The sequence below is a fragment of the Xyrauchen texanus genome, chromosome 19 (assembly GCF_025860055.1).
Source record: "Xyrauchen texanus isolate HMW12.3.18 chromosome 19, RBS_HiC_50CHRs, whole genome shotgun sequence".
NCBI lineage: Eukaryota > Metazoa > Chordata > Actinopteri > Cypriniformes > Catostomidae > Xyrauchen > Xyrauchen texanus.
Genome location: NC_068294.1, coordinates 7,078,237 through 7,102,008, shown reverse-complemented (window position 1 = coordinate 7,102,008; position 23,772 = coordinate 7,078,237). Strand labels below are relative to the sequence as shown.

Below are 23,772 nucleotides of genomic sequence, written 5' to 3'. Positions count from 1 at the left end.
GTTTCAAGTAGAGACTTGGGAATGGGGAAAGACCTGATGAGTGTATGTATACTCACACTTGTCTGCTGGAGACAGGGAACTCCTCAACGGCCACTCCAAACACAACTGCACATCTTCATTCCATGCTGGGGTAAGAGAACATGCTCTCGCTGACTTCAGATTTAACTTGAACACTTGTATTCATGGAGAAATCGACATCTTAGTGTTTTATGAAGCATTTCATTACTTTTAGATGTGGATATAAAATGTCACTTTTTGTATTTTGTGTGGTCAGTGGTTCTGAAACACACTCGGAACTTGGAGTTTTAATTTGCACTGGAAGTGTTCTTTAGATACTTGTTCAATTTGTATGAAAATCTTTAAGCAAATAAGGAATAGTTGTAATACTGTCAAAGTGAAATATATTCTATATCAACATTTATTAGCTGGGTGATCATTAATAATTGGCTTTAAAACATCTGTCGAAGCATAAAAGTGCTTAAACGTGCAAATATATGAATCATTTTTGTTCAAATGTTTAATTTAAATCTTGAAAGCAACAATCAAAACCTTTTATTCTAAATGTTGCAGTAAAACTTTTTTGGACACACCTACTCATTCTTAATTAGTACTTTTGTCCATATATGTTTTTTTAAATAGTAAAGGTATTCATTAAAAAAGTAATTACATTTTTAAATAAAATTTATGCATATGCACAAATATATATTTGTCAACAAAGCAAACTTCAAGCATTTACACATAAGTCTTTAGACCAAAAGTTTTTTAAAAGAATGTTCCTGGTGCAAAATAACTTATTTGTGGCATAGTGTTGATTACCATAAAAACATTATTTTGACTCGCACTTTGTTTATTAAATAAATGGTTTCAGTGAGGCCCATACAATGGAAGTGAATGGGGCCAGGCCATAAACATTTAAATACACACTGGTTCAATAGTATTGTCACAAGACGTAAACAATACGTGTGTTAACATGATTTTAGTCTGATCAAATAGCTTACTAACCTTATTTATTTAAAGATAGATTCAAAGCCATGAATACAGGCTTTTGTTGTAATGGCAACAAAGTTGTAATATTGGATTTATTGTTACGCAAACAAAGTTACTAAGCAGATCTATCTATCTATAAATCATGTTAACGGTATAATGTTTAAGCCTTGCGGAAAAACAATGTGTATTTTAGCGTTTATGGACTGGCCCCATTCACTTCCACTGTAAGTGCCTCACTGAAATCATGATTTTTCTTTTTTTTTTTTTTAAATAAAGGAGGGATGAGTCAACCAAATGTTTTTGTGGAAATCAACATAATGCTGCAAATGCTGTGAACTGAGCTTAAGCTGTACGGTAAACATACGTAGCTACAAGCATGTGGTTAAAATCCCTGGTGAACATCAAGATGCTGTCGCAGGACTCTAGAACGATCTGTTTACACAGACCTCTGCCAGTGGGTCTGTTTCAATGCCGTCATTTGTTGTCTTCTAACCTCTGCGCCTTTACTGTTCTCCTGTCGTGTCTGGACTGAGTCAAAATTTCTCAAGCTCAGAACTGATCTGGAGTCAGGCTCAAGTTCACTTTGAGATGACAAGGACATTTCTGACCAACAGGTTTCTACACAAGTCAGTGAAAAAGGCTGTATATGGAAAGACAGAGAGAGATAGAGAAAGAGAAGTGTACAGCAAATATCTGATATGGAGGAGAATGAGAAAATGGTTGGTTGGGAAAACCTGACGTCATAAGGTAAACAACTCACCTCCCTTTTATAGGCCATTGCATGTACACTGTACCCAAAATATATGCACACTTAAGCCATGCTTAAAAATATAAATATTATTGCATTAGATAACAAAATATCAAACTAAGTGGCTTTATTTTAAGGAAGGATAGCATAAGTGAACTTTTCCAACAATATTTCACAAAAAATGTTTGTTAGGAAATAAATAGGGATAAAACAAGAGACATACTGTTCAAAATGAAGACTAAACAATTTTGGATTCTTTCTCGTGGTCAATCACTAGTTGGTGGTTATTGTGATGAAGTGCCCCAGGGGTTATTCTGTTATAACACCTGTGTAAACATGAGGACAACTGACTAACATTCTCTCATCATTTACTCACCCTCATGCCAACCCAGAGGTGTGTGACTTTCCTTCTTCTTGCTGAACACAAATGAAGATTTTAGAGGAATATTTCTAAAAATCTTTAAAGACCCATATCTTTAGAAGAGATATGAATAAGTGTGGGTGAATAACAGATAAATATTTAAGTAATTTTTACTATAAATCTCCACTTTCACATTCACATTCTTCTTATTTTGTTTTTGGCAATTCACATTCTTATTGCATATCGCCACCTACTGGGCCGGGAAGTGAATTTATAGTAACAAAGGACTAAAATATTGATGTTTTTCTCACCCACACCTATCATATCACTTCTGAAGACATGGATTAAACCACTGGATTACATTTATGCTGCCTTTATGTGCTTTTTGGACCTTTCGTTCTGGTCACCATTCACTTGCATTGTATGGATCTACAGAGCAGAAATATTCTTCTAAAAATCTTTCTTTGTGTTCAGTAGAAGAAAGAAAGTCATACACATCTGGGATGACATGAGGGCGAGTAAATGATGAGAACATTTTCATTTTTGGGTGAACTGTCCTTTTAAAAGTAACCTTAATATCAGTTGGTTAAAAGTGATTGCAGAAATGTCTCAGAGAGGTGAAATCAGTTCTCAGAAAAGCTTGAGCACCTTTTGTGTTGGCAGATGCCACTTTTTACATTTAGTTTAAGTGTCCGAATACTTTTTGGGCCCACTGTACTTTGCCAAACACACAAATCACTCTCACATTTCTTCATTTATCATGATAACCAGAGAGATATTGATTGTTGTGACCACTTCTTTCCTTGATGTTCTTGCCCTTCCTCTGTGTAACCTGATGGACACATAATTATCAATGTTTCCAAAACATTCACAAGTAGGCTATACAAAGTCTGTTTCCATCCCCAGCACAGGAGAAGCGTTTGACGTCATACAGCGCTCATCACAGCCATGCGGAACTCAACGCTGTTGACGATACTGGCAGCTGTGCTGCTGTATTTGGTGTTGGGGGCTCTGGTATTCGGCTGGCTCGAGTCCTACAAGGAGGAATGTGCCCACCGCGAACTGCTAACCTCTCGAATGGCTTTCCTACAGAACCACAGCTGCGTCACTGCTTACAGCCTGAGAGAGTTCACAGAGGTTTTTATTAATAAATAGAATACAGTATATCCTCACATCAAACCGTGTTTTATAGCTGCAAATATCCAAAAGTTTAAAAATACATTTTATCCCTGATTGGTCACATTGATCAGGCGTTTTCAATGTTTACAGACCCAGAGACCCCACAACCAAACTCTCAGTCAACACAAGGGGACTCCCAATATAAAAAGCTAAAGTTGTCAGTAACAATTACTCTTATTATAACACAATTTTTTTCGGTACACAAAGAGAGACATTTTGAAAAATTATTCTGCTCAGTGATGTCAAACAATGGCAGTGGATGGTGACCAGCACTTCAAGTTTCAAAAGAACACAAAAATATAATTCAGTGTAATAAATTATTCAATGTGACTCATGCCTTATTCTAAAGGCATACAATAAGGGTTCATGAGAAACAAACCGAAATCGAATGTATTACTTAGTGAAAATCTTCACCGACTGTTTCTCTCCTGAGAGTGCACGAGAGCAGCAGTTTTTTAAAATGTTTGTTTATTTAAACAAATATAACATAGGATTTTCTAATTAAACATTGGATCTACAGACATCCAGTCAAAAACCATGGACACTGATCATTTTAGATGTAAATAAACTACCAATGTCCACCTAGTTTTAGATATAAATAAAACTCCTAGTCTGCCTATGTTTTGGGGCATTATAGACAGACCTTTCTTCTCTTCCTTCTTCAGAAAGTGGTTGATGCAATTGAGGCAGGTGTGGATCCCAGAAGCGCGTCAAATTTCAGCAGCAGATGGGATCTCTCCAATGCTTTCTTCTTCTGTGGGACCATCATCACTACCATCGGTGAGACAGACACACTTTTCCAATCAGAATGGGTTAAATCTTCTTGTGTGGTCAACACACTTCATCCTCTTCACTTCAGGATTTGGAAACATCTCCCCTAAGACCGAAGGTGGCCAGTTGTTCTGTATATTTTATGCTCTGGTGGGGATCCCCATGTTTGGCATACTGTTAGCAGGGGTTGGAGACCACCTGGGGACGCTGCTGCGAAGAGCAGTGGCAAAGATAGAGACTCTATTCCTGGTGAGTGCTCTCTTGATATTCATATTTGCAGTGATCATTAATAATTTGGATTAAAGGGATTCAATTGTTAGCATGTAATATTCCTAATTCAGTTAAAATACACAAAACAGACCAGTTATAACAGATTACATTATTTGAATTTTGAAAGTATGATCAAAAGAAAAGTGATACTTGCAAAGGAACTTTTAAGAATCTAACCATGTTTGTTTTCTAATAAACAGCGCAAGGGTGTGAAGCCCACCAGTGTTCGTATAATCTCTGCTGTCTTCTCCATCCTGATTGGCTGCTTAATCTTCATTGCTCTGCCGACCATGGTGTTTCAGAAAGTAGAGAGCTGGAGTCTGTTGGAAGCAGGGTACTTTGTAGTGGTCACCCTGACAACGGTGGGCTTCGGGGACTATGTGGCAGGTGCACAGATATATGATGGCCATATACAATAATCAAAATATATTATTTTGTTTAAAATGTCATGTGACAGCATGATAATTGGGTTAAGGATAAGGATATTGTATTACGTCTGGTGCTGCAGGATGTTTTGTGGTTATTCGATCCAGACAGCCATGAATTTACAGATTTTTATATCATCTACATTAGCTAATTATCAATTTTTTAAAACCTTGACACTAATTGTAACTAAATCTGTACCTGTAATAGAAAACCAAAACATCCACCCACCTGGGATAAAATGCCTTTTATATGTGAAAATCTTTTGAGATGTTAGTAGATAATTTATCATAGAGCAGATTTTCAATAGGAGAAATTATTTTTAAAGAAAACTTTAGAGCCTTTAAAGACAGACCCACCATGAGCTCAGAGGTTATCAATTGATGGTATATGCTTTGGTTGAACCTATCAGTCCGTGTTATTTCAACGTAATAATTTTTTCCAGGCTATCAATTCTCATAAATGAACACAGAAATACAAAACATATATGCACAGAATCAATCTTAACCCCCACTATTACCCCTCCCAATCCCCAACCCCACCCTGGCCCCAACAAAATCCCAGTGGTCGTAAATTATATAGACACACACACACACACACACATGTTGTGTTTCCATGTTTTATGGGGACTTTCCATAGACATAATGGTTTTTATACTGTACAAACTTTATATTCTATCCCCTAAACCTAACCCAACCCCTAAACCTAACCCTCACAGAAAACTTTCTGCATTTTTACATTTTCAAAAAACATAATTTAGTATGATTTATAAGCTGTTTTCCTCATGGGGACCGACAAAATGTCCCCACAAGGTCAAACATTTCGGGTTTTACTATCCTTATGGGGACATTTGGTCCCCACAAAGTGATAAATACACGCTCACACATACACACACACACACACACACACACACACACACACACACACACACACACACATAAATCAATAATAATTATCACCCATCCATAAATTATATATACCCTCCCCATTTCCCGTTGTATTTCTCTGTTCTTCTAAACAACCCCTCCTCAAAGGCTGCCACCCTTCTCATCTCCAGCTGACCTCCAGCCCTTTAAAACGATCTGTCTGTCGATCATGACACTGGTTAAAACCCAACTCTTTATGTGTCTATTTTCAATGGCAATGACCACCCCATCACCCAAAATACAGAGTCTGGGGCAAAATAATACCCAAGTGCCTAATACATCACACACCAGACTCTGAACCTTTAGCCAAAACTCCTGAATCTCAACACACCCCCAAAATACATGGGTTATGTCTCCATCCTCTGATTGGCATCGCCAGCAGGTGGGTGTGTCTTTAAGACGAAGCCTATACAATCTAGAGGGGGTCCAATAGAACCCATGTAAAATCTTGAATTGCATCAGGCGCACCCTTGCGTGTCTAGATGCAGACTTGATGTTTTTTAGAATTCCAGTCCACTCTCCCTCCTCCAATTCCAAGTTGAAATATTTCTCCCATAATCTCTTGAGAGTGGTCGAGGTTCCATCCCCCAGACTCTGAATTAACAAAGAGTAATACACTGATGCCTCATGACCTTTTCCAAAAGTAGTAATCACCACTCTCATAGTATCTGCCTCTTTTGGGGAGTGAATGCTATTCCCAAAAATAGTACAGCGCAAGTGGTACAGCTGTAAATACCTAAAAAACTGAGATCTGGGGATCCCAAAATGTTGAACCAAATTTTACTCTCATATACAGTAGGTCACAGAGTGTAGTAACCCCCCTCACAATCCACTCAAACCAGCAGAATGGGGACTTATTGATACATAGTTTAGGGTTCAGTCATAAGCTTGAGGCAACATAAATGTCCGAATTAAACAGTCTGGACACTTTTGTCCATACCGAGTGCAAATGCGAGATAATGGGGTATAGTTTAATTTCTTCTGTTAGATTGATAGAAAGGCTTTGCAATGGCAAAATAGGGGCAATAACTTCCTGTTCAATACAAAACCAGGGAGAACTCTTTCAGATGGAAGCAACCAATGAGCAAAATGTCTGAAACCGCACACATAATAAAACAAAATCTTGTTTTACTGAAATGTAATCTGGGACATTTACCATTCCAAATGAAAGACTTCGCTATGCTCACAAATTGTTTGAAATAAGAGAGGGGGACATCTACTGGGAGTGACTGTAGCAGGTTGTTGAATTTTGGTATACAATTCATTTTAATATCATTAACCTTCCCAATCATTTTTAAATGTAATGAAGCCCACATCATTCAAAACCTTTTTATTAAAGGGTCAAAATGAACTATTCAGACAAATTTGCTGGGAATAAAATACCCAAATACTTAGTGCCCTGTTTGTGCCACTGGAAGGGGCTGGCTGGAAAGCTGTTACTGGGCAGTATGCTGTCAGAGCCAAAGCTTTGGATTTAGACCAATTAATTCTGTGTCCCAGCATAGATCTAATGGGATCAGAGACGAATAATAAAATATCATCTGTGTGACGCAAAAGCTTATGCGCCATACCTCCCGCCATCACTCCTGGAAAATCATCCTCCTTTCTTATCGCAGCTGCTAATGGTCCAGGGCAAGACAGAACAATAATGGTGAAAGAGGGCAACCCTGCCGGGTGCCCCTATCCAAAATAAAATAATCTGAAATGAATCAAATTGTTTGTACCACCACTACAGGGTGTCTATAAAATAACTTAATCCATCAATAAAAAAAGTATTCCCGAACCTGTATATTTCCAAAATCTTAAAAAGATAATCCCATTTTACCATATCAAACACCTTTTCAGCATCAAGTGAGATGGCAGTGACCGGAGTCTGATCATTCGCCACTGGACACATGATATTTATGAAACGCCTAATTTTATCAGAAGAGCTGCAGCCCCGAATAAACCCCACCTGATCTATATGTATAAGAGATGTCATTACTTTACTTAATTTTAACGTCTAGCTGGACCAAGGAAATTGGACGATAACTCTTACATTTGCTTGGATCTTTGTCCTTTTTAAGAATAAGACTGATCAGTGTTTGTGTCATGGTTGGTGGAATTTCCATTCTTTAATTTAGGGAGTTCTAGAGGTTCCACAAAGTTTCTAATATCTTCACCAGTAGACAAAGACATAGAACTATAAAGATATAATTCTTTAAAACCATTATGAATATCAATTGCTGAGGTAAATATTTCATCACCAGCAGATTTCACTGAGGGAATAGTAGAAAAAGAATCTCTGCTGTGTAGATCTGGCCAAAAGTTTTCCTGCTTTGTCCCCCGACTCAAAATTTGACTGTCTTGCCCTGAATAAAACAAAACTCCACTTTCCGTGACAAAATATAAATGTATCTGTATTTCAATCGGGTCAATTCTCTGAGGCCATCAGACAACATTTGGTGCTTCAGCTCTGCTTCGGCACTTTTAATATTCCCTTCCAACCCCACAAGTTCTCGTGGTTTGAATTTTAATGTATGCGGCATACTGTATGATGCAACCCCTTAGAACCACCTTAAGTCCATCCCAAGCCATGCCCACAGAGGATACCGAGGACCAGTTGGTCTCCATATAAACATTGATTTCAGCCATTAACATTTGTTGGAATTCAGGATTTTGCAAAAGGGATACATTAAAGTGCCAACTAAATGATTTATTTTTCTCCATATGTGCCAAAAACTCTAAACACACTTGGGCATGATCTGAGACTAAAATGTTTCCAATTGAGCAATCCACAACAGATTAAATGAGGGACTTAGAATATATATATATATATTCTAGCATAAATTTTATGTACTTTGATGAAAAAATTATAGTCCCTACCAAGTGGGTTCAAAAGTCACCAAATATCTGTAAGATCAAGATTTTTACACATCCTGTGAAGCGTCATTGTTGCTCTATGGGGTTTACACACTTTTGCTTCACTATGGATTGAGTCCATTAAAAGATGAACGTCTCCTCCCAATATTATATCATGAGGGGTGCCAATGGCTGGAAACATCCCATCAAGATCTATAAAAAAACCCTGATCATCGACGTTAGGTGTGTAAATATTAGTCAAAATATCAACCTTTGCCTCTGAATTTTTGCTAAAACAATAATGACTCTTCCTAATTTTTATTTAATCTGTTTGAGACATTTGAATTTGAGATGTTTACATATCACTCCCCTGCTCTTACTTGAGCTAGCAATAAAGAAAACATGCCCACCCCATATCTTCCCATAATTTTCAGCTTCCTGCAATGAAAGATTAGTTTCTTGAAGAAACACTATTTCACATTTCTTATGCTTAAGAAAATAAATAACCTGTCTTCTTTTTATGGGGTGCCCCAATTAATCACATTCCACATGGAGAGAGATAAATCCACTCACATTAACATTTTGATATATTAGAAAAAATATATTGAGTCAAAAACCAGATTATATAGACTACATTCCAACATTAGTGCAACAATCAAACCCCAAACTTCCTCCCACCTCGAACAAAACAAACAGAAAAAAGAAAAACATGCATGTTAACCCTGCGCACGACAGCGCCAACTGGCTTCCATCCCTCTAAATTAAAAAAAGTTAATGTATGTCTATGAGAGCCCCCACAACAACTTTGCCGTGGAATTGCTCAAGTCCGGTGCTTCTGTACAAATTTTGTGAGGCAAAATTACATAACAGAAAATACTTTGTAAAACAAACCCCAGCCACTAGGCGGAATAAACACAAAGAACGTGCAGATTCATCCACAACTGTCCCGAAGGAGTGTTATTCTACAAAATAAACTCCAGCCGCTAGGCGGAACCAGCACAAAAAGAAACAAAACAGGTGTCCACATTCCTCGGACAGTCAAGAGTATATTACGTGAGTCAAGTTCACTCTGAAGCCACATAAGGAACACACCATGACTTCCTTAGTCCATCTACTTAAACAAAGATTTTGTATGAACTGTAAGTTTAATTACTTTGAAGTCCATTCTGGATTAACTGCAGAAGTTCACATAGATGCAATTGTCCTTGTTAATTGGCTGATGAAGGGTTTTGTTGGCAGATAATTGATAGTCTATGTATTCCATTTCAAGAGTGTAGTCCATCAACCTGATCGGTAATTTCGGTGAGGTCTATCCTAAGTCCAAGGTTCAGGGAATGGCATATGAAGTATCCCATGTCTTGGAGTTGGCATCAGTTCATCCTCTGAAGTCTTTCGTAATAGACTGAAGTGATGTTTGGCTGGCACTGGCTGCTATTAGTCATCATTACACAGCGACATGTACCAATGGAGTCCAACATGAATCAGGAATGGAGCTGGATCCAGCTGGTTCTGGTGACCTCAGGATAGGAGTCCCGAGGTTGAGACAGGGAAACAAATAAAATTATATTAGCATAGATGCCAAATATGAAAAGGATCTACCTCTTTCTCAAGGTCTTCCAGTTTTTCTAAAATGCATTCCAAGTCTATCTTGGTCACTAGCGGATTAGCAGATAATTCCATCTCCGATGACTCCAGATAATCGATCCGTTTTTCGCTGCCAACTATCTTGTAACCAACTCAGAGAATTTTGTTTCCATCGCTGTAATCGATTGGCATATTACAGAAAGATCTTTTAAGTCAGCAACAACTTTCGTCAGCATCACAGACAAGTTGGACAGTTGACGTTGGATTTCTCCCGCCGCACCGTCCAAACTGAGTCCTGGGTCTGCAGGCCTGTCAGAGGTTTCAGTTTGAGCACGTAAGTGTCTTTTAATGTCTCCAGAGGCTGAGGATTTTGAATTCTTTGCCATGTTGACTTCAAAGACCAGATATATAGCAGGGTGTATCGAATCTCATCGGATTATAACATAAAATTATAAAAAATTAGCAAAGGGCACAGAGCTTGTCCTCTACACATCCGATCCTCGCATAGTGTCACATGACTCCCATTTCAAAGTAATTTTTTTAATAATTGTGTTTACATTTCTAGTGAAGAACCACCAATTAGAGAATTACTACAAACAAAGTGCGCCAGTGACAGTCCACTTCCATGACGTACTGTAAATGATGCAAGCAAGTCTGTCTTATTACACTCTCAAACTGATTTTACACTGATGAGCCAAAATATTATGACTGCTCACATGTGAAGCAAATAACATTGATCATCCTCTAACAAGGCCACGTGTCAAGTTCTGGTTAGATTAGATGGTAAGAAAACAATCAGTTCTCGTAATCAACTTGTTGAATGCAGGAGAAATGGGCAGTAGTAAAGACCTGAGAGACTTTGACAAGGGCCAAATTGTTATGGCCAGATGACTGGGTCAGTGCATCTCTAAAACAGCAAGACTTGTGGGGTGCTCCTGCTCAGAAGTTGGGTGCTACCAACATTGGTCAAAGGAGGGACAAACCACAAACAGTTGACAGGTTGTTGGGCACCGAAGGCTCAAGGATGCGCAAGGACAACGAAGGCTATCCTGTCTGGTCCGAACTGACAGAAGGTCTACTGTGGCACATGCCACAGAAAATGTTAATGATGGTGTAAAGCGGACCAAGGAAGGGACGGAAACAGACGTCAGCTTAAGGGGTAAGCTTTATTTTTGTCACTCAATTTCTTCAACACACACACACACGTATTCTCTGCCTTGTTGTCAGGCTCTCCCGATGCTCTGTGGCTGCTGGCTTTTATCCGCTCTCCTCACGCTACTGCAATTAGAGACAGGTGTTAGACATAATTTAGCTCAGGTGTGAGCGCCCTTACCGCTTTTCTCTCCCGGACGGGCGCTTGACCACGCCCCCGCTGCCACATACCCCCACCGCCCGACTCAGGCCGGGGCGTCATCCGGCCTGCCTAACACTCCCCCCCATTTCTGGAGAGGAAGTCAGCGGGAGCCATCTGCACCCCCGGTCTGTGGACCACCTTGAACTTAAAAGGCTGGAGGGCCAGATACCAACGGGTGATCCGGCGTTAGTATCTTTCATGCGGTGGAGCCACTGCAGTGGGGCATGATCCGAGCAGAGGCCCGCCCCAGCAGGTAGTATCGGAGGGTGAGGACCGCCCACTTGATGGCAAAACACTCCTTCTCTACGGTGCTGTACTTAGTCTCCCTCAAGGAGAGCTTCCGGCTAATGTAAAGCAACGGGCGCTCCTCTCCCTCCACCACCTGCGAGAGTACGGCCCCCAGCCCTCTGTCTGACACGTCCGTCTAAAAACAAAAGGGAGAGAGAAGTCAGGTGCATTCAAAAGCGGCCCCCCACAAAGTGCAGCTTTAATCTGTGTAAACGCCTGTTGGCACTGCTCTGACCATTGGACCGGATCTGGAGCCCCCTTTTTAGTGAGGTCAGTCAGCGGGCTGGTGACATCCGAATAGTTAGGCACAAATCTTCTGTAATAGCCAGCCAGCCCCAGGAACTGCCTCACCCCCTTTTTGGTCTTGGGTCTAGGGCAAGTCGCAATCGCCGCGGTCTTGTCAATTTGGGGACGCACCTGGCCATGACCCAAGTGGAACCCCAGATACCGTACCTCCACACGCCCAACCACACACTTTTTCGGGTTTGCCGTGAGCCCCGCCCACCGCAGCGATCTCAGGACGGCCCTCAGATGTTGCATGTGCCGCTGCCAATCATTACTATAAATAATGATATCATCTAGATAGGCAGCGGCGTAAGCAGTATGCGGTCTGAGGATCCTATCTATGAGACGCTGAAACGTGGCCGGTGCCCCGAACAAACTGAAAGGAAGCGTCACAAATTGGTGTAATCCGAACGGCGTGGTGAAGGCCGTTTTTTCACGGGATATTGTTGTCAAGGGGATCTGCCAATAACCCTTCGTTAGATCCAAGGTCGAGTAAAATCGAGCCGTACCTAACCGATCGAGCAGTTCATCAACACGGGGCATTGGGTATGCATCGAATTTAGACACCGCGTTGACTTTTCTGTAATCCACACAGAATCGTACAGACCCGTCGCTCTTGGGAACAAGGACGACCGGGCTGGACCAATCGCTGTGGGATTCTTCTATTACTCCCATCTCAAGCATCGCGTCCAATTCTTCTCGAACTACTTTCTTTTTATATTCGGGCAAGCGATAGGGGCGGCAACGTACCACCACGCCCGGCTCTGTCTCGATATGGTGCTGTATGATGTTTGTGCGGCCCGGTAGAGGAGAAAACACGTCCGCAAACTCATCTTGTCATTTGGAAACCTCTGCGAGTTGGCGCGGTGAGAGGTGGTCTCCACAAGGAACCGGGGTGTTGAGATTGCAGGCTTTGTTTACCTCCGGTCCGAGTTCCGCCCTCTCCGGAACTACCGTTGCCATCGTCACAGAGGCTGCCTCTTCTCTCCACAATTTCAGGAGGTTGAGGTGATATATTTGCCGCGCGCCCCCTCTATCGGTACATTTAACCTCATAATCGATATCCCCTACTCGTCGTGTGACCTCAAAGGGTCCTTGCCACTTGGCGAGTAATTTAGAGCTCGATGTTGGGAGTAATACAAGCACTTTATCTCCCTTTGCAAATTCCCGTAGCTGAGCACCCCTGTCATACAGCCGGCGTTGGCATTCTTGAGCCTGGAGCAAATTCTCCTGTGTTAATTTCCCCAGGGTGTGGAGTTTTGCTCTAAGATCAAGAACGTATTGAATTTCATTTTTACTATTGGAAGGTCCCTCCTCCCAAGCTTTGCGGATGACGTCGAGGACCCCGTGTGGGCCTCGCCCGTACAACAGCTCAAATGGGGAGAACCCTGTGGAGGCTTGCGGGACCTCTCGTACTGCGAATAACAGAGGGTCCAGCCACTTATCCCAATTCCTAGCATCTTCGTGCACAAATTTACGAATCATATTTTTGAGCGTCTTATTAAATCGTTCCACCAGTCCATCTGTCTGAGGATGGTACACACTAGTGCGAATCGACTTAATGCCCAAAAGTTCGTAAAGTTCGCGAAGTGTTCGTGACATAAAAGTAGTGCCTTGGTCGGTGAGGATTTCTTTCGGAACCCCACCCGGAGATTATCTTGAAGAGTGCCCCTGCAACACTACGTGCTGAGATGTTGCTCAAAGGCACTGCTTCCGGATATCGCGTTGCGTAATCCATCAGGACTAACACAAAGCGATGTCCGCGTGCCGTCCGTGCTAATGGCCCGACGAGGTCCATTCCAATTCTTTCGAAGGAACCTCGATCAATGGAAGGGGCGCAATGGCGCTTTTGGGGTGGCGGTGGGTTTACGAAGTTGACATTCGCGCACGCCGCACACCACCTGCGGACGTCGCCGCCAATGCCCGGCCAATAGAAACGGGCTATTAGACGGAGAAGTGTCTTTCTTTCCCCTAGGTGACCGGCCATAGGATTATAGTGAGCCGCCTGGAAAACCATTTCCCGGCGGCTTCGTGGAATCAACAATTGTGTCACCTCCTCCTTTGTTTGAGCGTCATGCGTCACTATGTACAACCGATCTTTAATAAGCGAAAAATATGGGTATGCAATGGCGATGCCCGGCCGGAGCTGTTGACCATCAATTACTCTCACTTGGTCAAGAGCATGTTTAAGGGTTTCGTCCCACGACTGCTCTAGAGGGAAGTCCCCCTCAGGGAATTCCCTGAGAGGAGGGGCGGCCACCTCGGCCCTTCCCTCGTCCTTCCGTGCAGCCCCGGCTCCGCCTCCCCTGCCAAAGCATCGCACACCGCACACCTCTTTATGCAGGACCCATCCGCACAAATACCCTTTAAAATATCTTTGAAATTCGGCCAATCAGTACCCAAGATTAGCCTCCACACTATGGTTTTTCCCCTGAATTTAATCGCCAAAGTCACCATGGGATACTTGTGAACATCCCCATGCACACACCTCACCCTCACCAGTTTAGCTAAGCCCAAAGCCCCGGGTTGAACCAAGCGTTGGTGGCTGGTGGTCTGGTTACAGCCGGTATCCAACAATGCTTGGTATGTACCCCCTGGATCCTTACCGGAATACGGTACGCTCCAGCCCGATTGGGGGCAGCCTGCGGGAAGTCAGAGACCCGCACCACCATCCCTATTTCCATCGGCGGACACTGATCCCGGAAGTGGTCAGGGTCTCCGCACCTCCAGCAGACCGGCCCAGGCGCCATGGCCGCACCCGTGCTGGCGGGCGCCCCACCTGAGGAGGAGAGCGGCTGAAGGACGGGGAAGGGGTAGGCGGGTTCTCCCACGGCCGGGAAGTTGGTCTCAAAAATCCTCCACGCCTGCGGGGGGCAGGCACGGACCCTGGGGAGAGAGCAGAGCGAGAGGGAAGAGGGGAGGGGAAAAAAACAGGGGAAGACACAGGGGAAGGGGAGAAAGAGAGAGAGGGCTCATCCGCCCTTGGAATCGCCGCCATGTGGTCCTCCGCGAGTCGTTCGGCTTCCTCCAGCGATGCCGGGCGGTGGCACTGGACCCACTCCGCCGTTCTCCTGGGCAGCCGTTGCGCGAATTGCTCCAGCACCACCTGATCGATGACTTCCTCGACGTCGCGGTCCCCCGCGAGCAGCCACCGCCGACAGGCGTCCCGGAGCCGTTGTGCAAACGCGAACGGGCGATCGGACTTCTCTAGCTTCATGCTCCGGAAGAGTTGGCGATTTTCTTCCGGACTCCGACCGGCACGTTGCAGTATGGGCCTCTTCAGGTCAGCGTAAGCCAGGAGGTTTGTCGCCGGCAGTTGTTGTGCCGCGAGTTGGGCTTCCCCGGACAGGAGAGGGATTAGGCGGGCTGCCCACTGTTCGGGCAGCCAGCCCCAGATTTCTGCCGTCCGCTCGAACAAGTCGAGGAAGGCCTCAGGATCATCTGCTGCCCCCATCTTCTGTAACGTGGGCGGGGGTAGCGTAGCGTGGGTGTCCGGGGTCGCAGCTGGGGCCGACGCAGTCTCCTGGCTGAGGAGGCTCCGGATAGCGAGTCGGTCCTCTGCCTGAGCCCGCATGATCTCGAAAAAACGTTGATCTTGATCCTGCCGGAGCTCAAGCAGGGATTGTTGGTGGCCTTGATGGAGAGTAGCGAGGGACTGGAGGACTTCCGCCAGCTGGGAGGACTCTATGGGGCGACTCTGTTCCATAACTTGGAACAAAAAAAAAGGTGTTCCTTCTATTCCCGGGTTTCGGCACCAGTGTAAAGCGGACCAAGGAAGGGACGGAAACAGAGGTCAGCTTAAGTGGTAAGCTTTATTTTTGTCACTCAATTTCTTCAACACACACACACGTATTCTCTGCCTTGTTGTCAGGCTCTCCCGATGCTCTGTGGCTGCTGGCTTTTATCCGCTCTCCTCACGCTACTGCAATTAGAGACAGGTGTTAGACATAATTTAGCTCAGGTGTGAGCGCCCTTACTGCTTTTCTCTCCCCGACGGGCGCTTGACCACGCCCCCGCTGCCACAGATGGGTACGGGAAGAATGTGTCACAACACACAATGTATCGCACCCTGCTGTTTATGGGGCTGCATAGATGCAGATGGGTCAGAGTGCCCATGATGAACCCTGTCCACTGTTGAAAGCGTCGGAACTGGTCCTTGGAGCAGTGGAAGAAGGTCATCTGGTTCAATGAGTCCCGTTTTCTTTTACATCACGTGGATTGTTGTTTACATGTGTGCCGTTTACCTGGGGAAGTGATGACACCAGGATGCACTGTGGGAAGACGACAAGCCGGTGGAGAGAGTGTAATGCTCTGGGCAATGTTCTGTTGTGAAACCCTGAGTCTGGCCATTCATGTGGATGTCAATTTGACATGTACCACTTATTAAACATCAACTGAATGGCAGCCACAGAAAATAATAGTTTTGGCAGTTTAAACGTCAGAAAATTAAATTTGTTTTATATCTATATTTATAGTGTCTAATAATGCATTGGCAATGAGAATTAGAACACAGTTAAATTTATCTTGCCAATTAAGCTTGATATAAATTGAATCTGCTCAATGGATCCTATTATTATTAATTTGATTAAATATTTAGACATATTAAAATAAATCTAATTAACTCTTTGAAAATGTTAACATGTACATATTTAAATTACAAAAATAAATGACGACAAACCAATTTTTTGGTTCAAAGTTCTTTGAGACAAATTATATAGTAAATATAATTATTATTGTATTTGAAAGTTTTTTTTAATGTACAAAAGAACCATGATTAATCGTGATTAATCATAGAAAACTGTGCAATTAAATATTTAATTGATTCTCATCTGAACGTTCTGCGATAAACTTAAATTTAGTAATTAAAAAAAATATGTTGTTTCCTCAAAATCTTAAAAATAAATAAATAAATTTACATTTGGCAATATATGCAAAAAATCATGAGCACTCACATTAAAATGAAGACTCCAGTCATATCAGTAACCTTATAAAAGCTGTTTTATTCTACATGGAGAGGGTCCGCACATGGGGGTGGCCATGTTAGGATCACATGACCAGCTGAATACCTCACCTAAACTGTTCTGTTTTTGGACACTTCACTAATGGATTAAATTAAAAATGGTTAATAGTGAAAAGTTACTTTCTACCATGGCATCTGAAACTGAAACTATTGCGCTTGAATGATGCTGCATCCACACCACTAGGTGTCACTGTTAGTCCAAGAAGACATACATTAAAAAAATACTGAGGGCAACTTTAAAACATATTGTTTCTGGACTTATAACAACTTTTAAATAGTTTTATATTTTTCTATCATTTTTATTTTGATTACATCATACGCAACGCTTTATGGGACTGTAGTTCATTACTTCATGAAACATATGTTAAGTACACAGCATTGTACTTTTGTCTTTTTGTCTGATTTTCAAATACTTTTTTGCTTCAAATGAAAGTTTGTAATGTGATTCACTTTGGAGCTGGTTGGTTTGGTTTTTAACCAATGGATTTTATGAAATCCCTATGGACAAAATGAATAGGAAAAATACTTCTGGAACTAAGATGGCTAAAAATGTGAGCGAGCACTGTTGCACTCTATACAGCTTATAATGGAAGTCTTTGTGGCACGGCTTTGTACCAGAATAAATGTTATAATTTGGATTGCAATTGTAAATTAATATGAGACTTGTATATAGAATCACTTTTTGTGTGTGCAAAGTTATTTCCAGTCTTTCTAACTCATGTTATGACCATGTAAATTCAATATTCTCAATAACTTTCATTACATGATATGATATATGATGCACATGGACACAATAAATGGACTTGATGTAATTATGTGTGAAACACATATTACATTGAAAACACTCCACCCAGTAACACATAACTTGAAGTTAATCCATCTTGAAAAGTAGTCCCACTGCTACAAGGATGATTTAGACACCTTTACATCTCAAATAACAGATTTCTGCATGTAAAAATGTTGCTTTAACAACAATTTCACATTTCTGCTTCAAAACCCTCCAGAATGCCTTGCCCATTAGACTGGCACTGTAAGGGCATTACTGTTAATATGATTTTAGTTTGGTTTTACAAACTGAGGTGCGAGTTGACATTTTCTGTGGTATTTGGCAGCAAGCCACACATGCTGTTTATAGAGCATAAGTTGTATTTAACACAAAATATTCCTTTAAAGGCACAATCGTGATAGCTCATGGCTCCATCTTTTGCTGGCTCGAACCAGCAATCTTCCAGTTATTTCAGACCTCATCTTTTGGCCACTAGGCCATACCACCCCTATGAATTATTATAGATGTGAATAATTATCTTTCTCCTTTTCTATACTTCAGAGAACAGGAGAGATGGCACGCCCCTGTACAAACCGTTGGTGTGGTTGTGGATAGTGTTTGGTCTGGCGTACTTTGCGTCCATCCTTACTATGATTGGGAACTGGCTCAGAGTGCTATCCAAGAAGACACGTGCAGAGGTAAAAAATAAATCAATAAAATGGGCAATTTTTAATATGTTAAAATTATTTCTCCTATCCCAGTTTAACGTGGAGGGACAACTATAAATAAGCTAGTCGTAAACACTAGCACTTTCAAAACATTTTCCCGTTTGTATGAGGGGCTCAACAAAGCAACAGTTAAACTAATAGTTTGAGTTTGGGGCAGGACTATATTTATTTTTTGTTCAACCAATGGCACACAGGCGGAGTGTTAGGGAAACCTATTTGAAAACACTCATTAGAGGTGTTCAACTGAATATAGTGCTGAATAGACCGATCGGAGCCGGACTTGAAACAGTATATGTTGTTTTTAAATTTGGCCATAATTTAGACACCGCCACGTCACCGTGACGTATGTCATCGTAGTACCACAAGAGTGATTTGAGACCAGCCGCCTGGCTGTGTGCAGCCGCTTAGGTGCGAAACAGCTTATTTGCGATTGGCCAGTCTCACGGATACAATGGTGACATGTTTTTAATGGACTGAGTTCCAAAAATAGAGTCTGCACTCTGAAAATGTCTTCATAAGAGTTATTTATTATTTTATATATGATGTAGGTCCTGCAGATGACAGGAAGTGCAAAGTGTCTGGCTTGCTACTGCCAAATCTTGCTGATTAATTCAAATAAATTCCCCTATGAAAAAAACTATTAAGGGATTTTTACTTCTGGAACCAGACTATTGCTTTCTGTATATTTTTCTAACCATTTGATTTCATCCATTGACTTGGATGGCATCAATTAAATTCAATTTCAATTCATTAGTACAAATTCTCAAATTCAAAATGTATTATCGTTTACCCTAAAAGTTCAATCAACATCAATTTATATTTTGTGCCATAATGTGTATAATATGACTACAATAGGATAACAAGAACCATATCAGATTTTGAAAATATATATATATATTTTTTAATGTTACCCTCAGTTTCTGACCCTGGTCACAATACATATTTTCTTACATCATACTAACAGGTATAACCATTACAATTGAAGTACAACTTTAAGAGCATAGTTTTAGGATGCAAATTGGGATATTAACAGTAGTTCATATAGTTCACTCATGCCAACTCTCTGAAATGTGAATGTGGGTATGACATATTGATAGGATAAAATTGTCTTGGTGGATTAGATCTACTATGCTGCTGCTGCAGAGCAAGTATGGAGACTTGCTACTGCTAGAAAAAAACACATACTGAGTTAGAATGTGGACATGCTGCTGCACAATGACAAAACGCAAGTCTTGCTGCATCAAGTATGTATTACATATTATTAGATGTAATGTATGTATGTACAAATGTATGTACAAATAGACATGAACAATCCCCCAACAAAGCAGGGAAGACAGAAATACAAACACCCAACCAAGCAGATCTGTCGCCAAGAATTATGTACTGCTGCTGCTCTGAAGATAGCTCCATGTGCACTGACTGTATGCTAGCTAGATGTGCCTAGGCCACAGGCCAAATGGCATAATGCTAATTAACTAAATTTATTTTTGTGCCTCAGCCTGCTTAGCCAAATAGCTTAAACGCTTCTGACCTAACTCATAATGTGTACCTTAGCTAAGAAAAACCTGAGATTATATAACTAGTGATTTAAACTAGCTATGTGTGGATTTATTTAATCTAATGGCCTAAGATAGCAAGGTGTGCCACCCAGATATGTTTAAGGCTCACCTTATTAAGATGTGCTTTTTTGTGTCATGGCCAAAGCAGACCTTACCATGCAAGCTGATAGAAGGAACCATCCAGCAAACCACCTGAGCAAATAGCATTTTCAGAGAAATAACTCTCGCAGTGTGATGCAGAGAAAAGAGCTTAACTTCAAAACTGAGCCATTTAAATAAAACACAAGGAGAAATATAGGCAAGATGATAGGCTACCTGATAACAAGTCAGAGAATCAATCAGCCTATGCCATGCAAGCCGTATGAAAGGCTTAACATATCACATGTGAGCGAGCTGATTGCTAACAGATAACAAGTCAAAGAACCTAGAGTTGCATGGCTGAACTTTAAACTGGTCATTTATATTCAGGGTTTATTCCACATTAATTTGTTTTCTTGGTATGTTATGTTTCTTTCAGATGGAGGAGCTGAGAGCTCATGCCACAGATTGGACCCAAAACATCCAGAATATGTCCATGGACTTCCGTATTCCCGTACCGTTGGATCTCAATGATCCCTTTCAGCTTCAACGGCGACGCAGAAGAAAACGCCACCGCCATCACCGCCACCCAAGGGTGAGCACGGCTAGTCTGGCTCATGGCATCTCCCTAGATGCCATTGCTATTCGAGATAATGGACATCTGCTCGTCGGCTGGCCTGAATCCAAGTATAATCCATCATCTGATATCCAGTCTGAAGCGATGTCCCAGTCCAGGTCATGGTCCAGATTAGACGGGAGGTATGAGAGGAGACAGCGATCAAGGTTAACAGCAGGATCTGCAGCTAGATCCATCTCACGGTTAGATCTGAAACCACCGTCAAGACCCGTGTCCAGAGGCATCTGCAGGTCTCCTTCAGGATCAAGATCGGGATCAGTCTCTGGATCCGAGACGCCTTCGAAATCCTGGTCGGACTCCGAGTCAAATTCCCGTAACTCAGAGGAGATGGAATCTGTAGCCGGGTCACAAAGGTCACTGGGAGGTGGGAAGGATGTTCCTGTCGTCATAGTTGCCAGCTGTACTTCGCCCCACCCCTCCCTGTTGGACTTCTTTGGCGAGAACCTGGCGTACATTGATGAGTCATCAGACACTCTTAGTGATCGAGTCAAACCAGCAGGATCGAACCGTCCTCACAAGCCAAAGAGGAGAAGTATGAGGAGACAGATCTCGCACTTGCATCCTACTGGGCTACAGAGGGAGATCAGTAGTGAACTACAACCCAGATCACAACCTCCAACACCTCCACCTAATAACTGATAGAAATCAGCATGCGACCAAGGATTTTTAGTATCCTGAAGCTAATTCACAATAAGGCTAGGCGATAAATTGAATATTCATTATATAATATTGACGATTTTTCTGACAATATAAAATTGTGCAATGTCGTGAATATCACCATGATTTTAATGTGCTTTTTATTTGTCCTTTAAGTTGCATAAAGAGCATATCAGTAGACTAATTTCACAATCCTTCAGGGCTGCATAACTAATCAAAATAATGCCAAAATGGCGATGTGGTCATATGAGATTATTAATCTGCAAAATACTGTGATTAAAGATAGATAAACATAGTCTGTGTGTGCTTCAGAATAAATGCGTGACATGCTGTTCTGTGCACGTGCGGGCTCATGGGCTCGTGTTTTTAGCACTTTTAGAGCAGTTCACTTGCATTGTTAAAGAGCATTCGCACAATTTCAAACATTAGTTACCGCTACAAGTTATAATAAAAATCTACAAACATGACACATTAAAACAGAAAAGGAGTAGATGACAGTTTCACCAGATGTGGACCATTGTAAACTACACACTGCACTTTCAGTGTCAAAATAAAAGCTCCAGCTGAAGGTGAAGTTAATAGGATAGAAATATATTACTTTTATATAAAAACAAATCTAATCCTCAAATTAATAATGAAGTATTATATTTCAATAATTAAGTGAATAAGTGAAGTAGCTTTTGCACACCTTGTTCATTAACAAAAAATTGTTTTAATAAAAATATTTGAAGGTTAATAATGCTTTTTATTAATTTAATATGTATAATTTTATATAAAATATAAATAAAAAAAGCTTAAATCTCAAAGTTAAATCTCATTCTTCCTTGTGTTCATTTAGTGAAAAACTGTGGGAAACATGCCTTCATTATTTTTAAATAGATTTTATTCAATGCCTTAAAAAAATGTAATCTACTTGGCTACAATATCTGTTTGAATGAAATGATGGTTCCTCTGATTTAAAAAACAACACTGAGCCAGTTCAGAGTAAATGCATAATTAGTGACATATACTGTATACGGTATATTGAAAATCGTCAATAGGCTAGAAAATATGGAGATAAGATATTTGTAGCCATTTCGCCCAGCCCTATTTCACAATACTTCATAACAGTTTTAAGATGCAAAATAAAGATTAAAAGCAGACTGTAGAGCGGAGGAGGGCGGGGCCGGGCTGGATCAACGCATGCCTGGTCCCCAATCAGCCTGATGGGGGCGCTTGAGGGATAAAGTGACAAGAGAGAGAGAGAGAGAGAGAGAGAGTCATTCTCTCTATCTCTAAAGCTGTCGTCCCATCTGCCGACACGTCATCCCTGCCTTGCTCGACCTGGGAGGAGACAGGAGGGCAAAAACAACAACAAAAACTAAACAGGCGAGGGAAAGGCCAACACGGAGCGACTGAGAGAGAGCGAGAGAGAGAGGAGAGAGAGAAAAAAAAACCTCACTCACCAGTTCACTGATGCGCCATCGTGTGGTCCCCTTTCACTCCTCCACCCTCTCAGGCAGACGGCAGCTGCTCCTCCCCAGGCGAACCGGAGTCAGACCGACCCCCAGTGGACCGAACGCCCGTCCGCATTCTTGGCGACCAGTGGGGACACTCCTCCACCCCTGGCAGCGGCCCTACCTCTCCAGGCCTTCGGGGAGTCGCTTCCCTCCTCCCCTCGTGGACGTCGGTCTTCTTGATCCCTCCGCGTTTCTGGGGGACTGCAGGGCACTCTTCTGCCCCTGGCAGTGGCTCCTTTGCTCCAGGCGATCAGGGAGTCCAGTCCCCACTCGCCTCGTGGACAGAGGCCGTTCTTCGCATCTGGAAATTGGGCTACTCCTTGCCCTGGCGGATGGCAGCGGCACTCCCCTGGGTGGGGAGTGGACTCAGTGACGGGCATCCCTCCTCCCTCCCAGGTTTCGGCACCAGTGTAAAGGGATTAAGAGAAAGGAGGAGGCAAGAACCGGCTTGGCACACAGAGCAGCTGCCTGTCATTCTCTCTCGAGCTGTCATCACCGGACGCCTTTATCCCTCACGCGCCCCCATCAGGCTGATTTGGGACCGGGCGTGCGTTGTTCCATCCCAGCCCCACCCTACTCTGCTCTACACAGACCATCACAGACTTGCATGTATATATAAATGAAATTATATGTGTGATGTCAAGGCGTTTAGACAAAAACAAAGCATGTGTCCATGAGAAAATACAGAGAGCTTATAAGAATTTACACCATTTTTGTTTTAAGCTTTGTTGGGTCAGTGCGCTCATTTGAAGTCATATTTAACTATACAATTCACTGTATATTGTACAAAGTAAAAATCTTAAAGCCGTAT

At 42.1% G+C, this 23,772-nt stretch overlaps 1 protein-coding gene across 1 annotated transcript; it reads left to right on the top strand.

Annotated features, from left to right (window-relative positions):
- kcnk4a (potassium channel, subfamily K, member 4a) lies at nt 1-22,919 on the top strand. Its single transcript, XM_052149216.1, has 8 exons — nt 1-130; nt 1,602-1,734; nt 3,003-3,233; nt 3,941-4,055; nt 4,135-4,295; nt 4,517-4,703; nt 18,365-18,501; nt 20,608-22,919. The coding sequence occupies exons 3-8, from the start codon at nt 3,045-3,047 to the stop codon at nt 21,442-21,444; spliced, it is 1,626 nt and encodes a 541-aa protein (XP_052005176.1). The 5' UTR covers nt 1-130; nt 1,602-1,734; nt 3,003-3,044; the 3' UTR covers nt 21,445-22,919.
- Nucleotides 22,920-23,772: the final 853 nt, after the last annotated feature.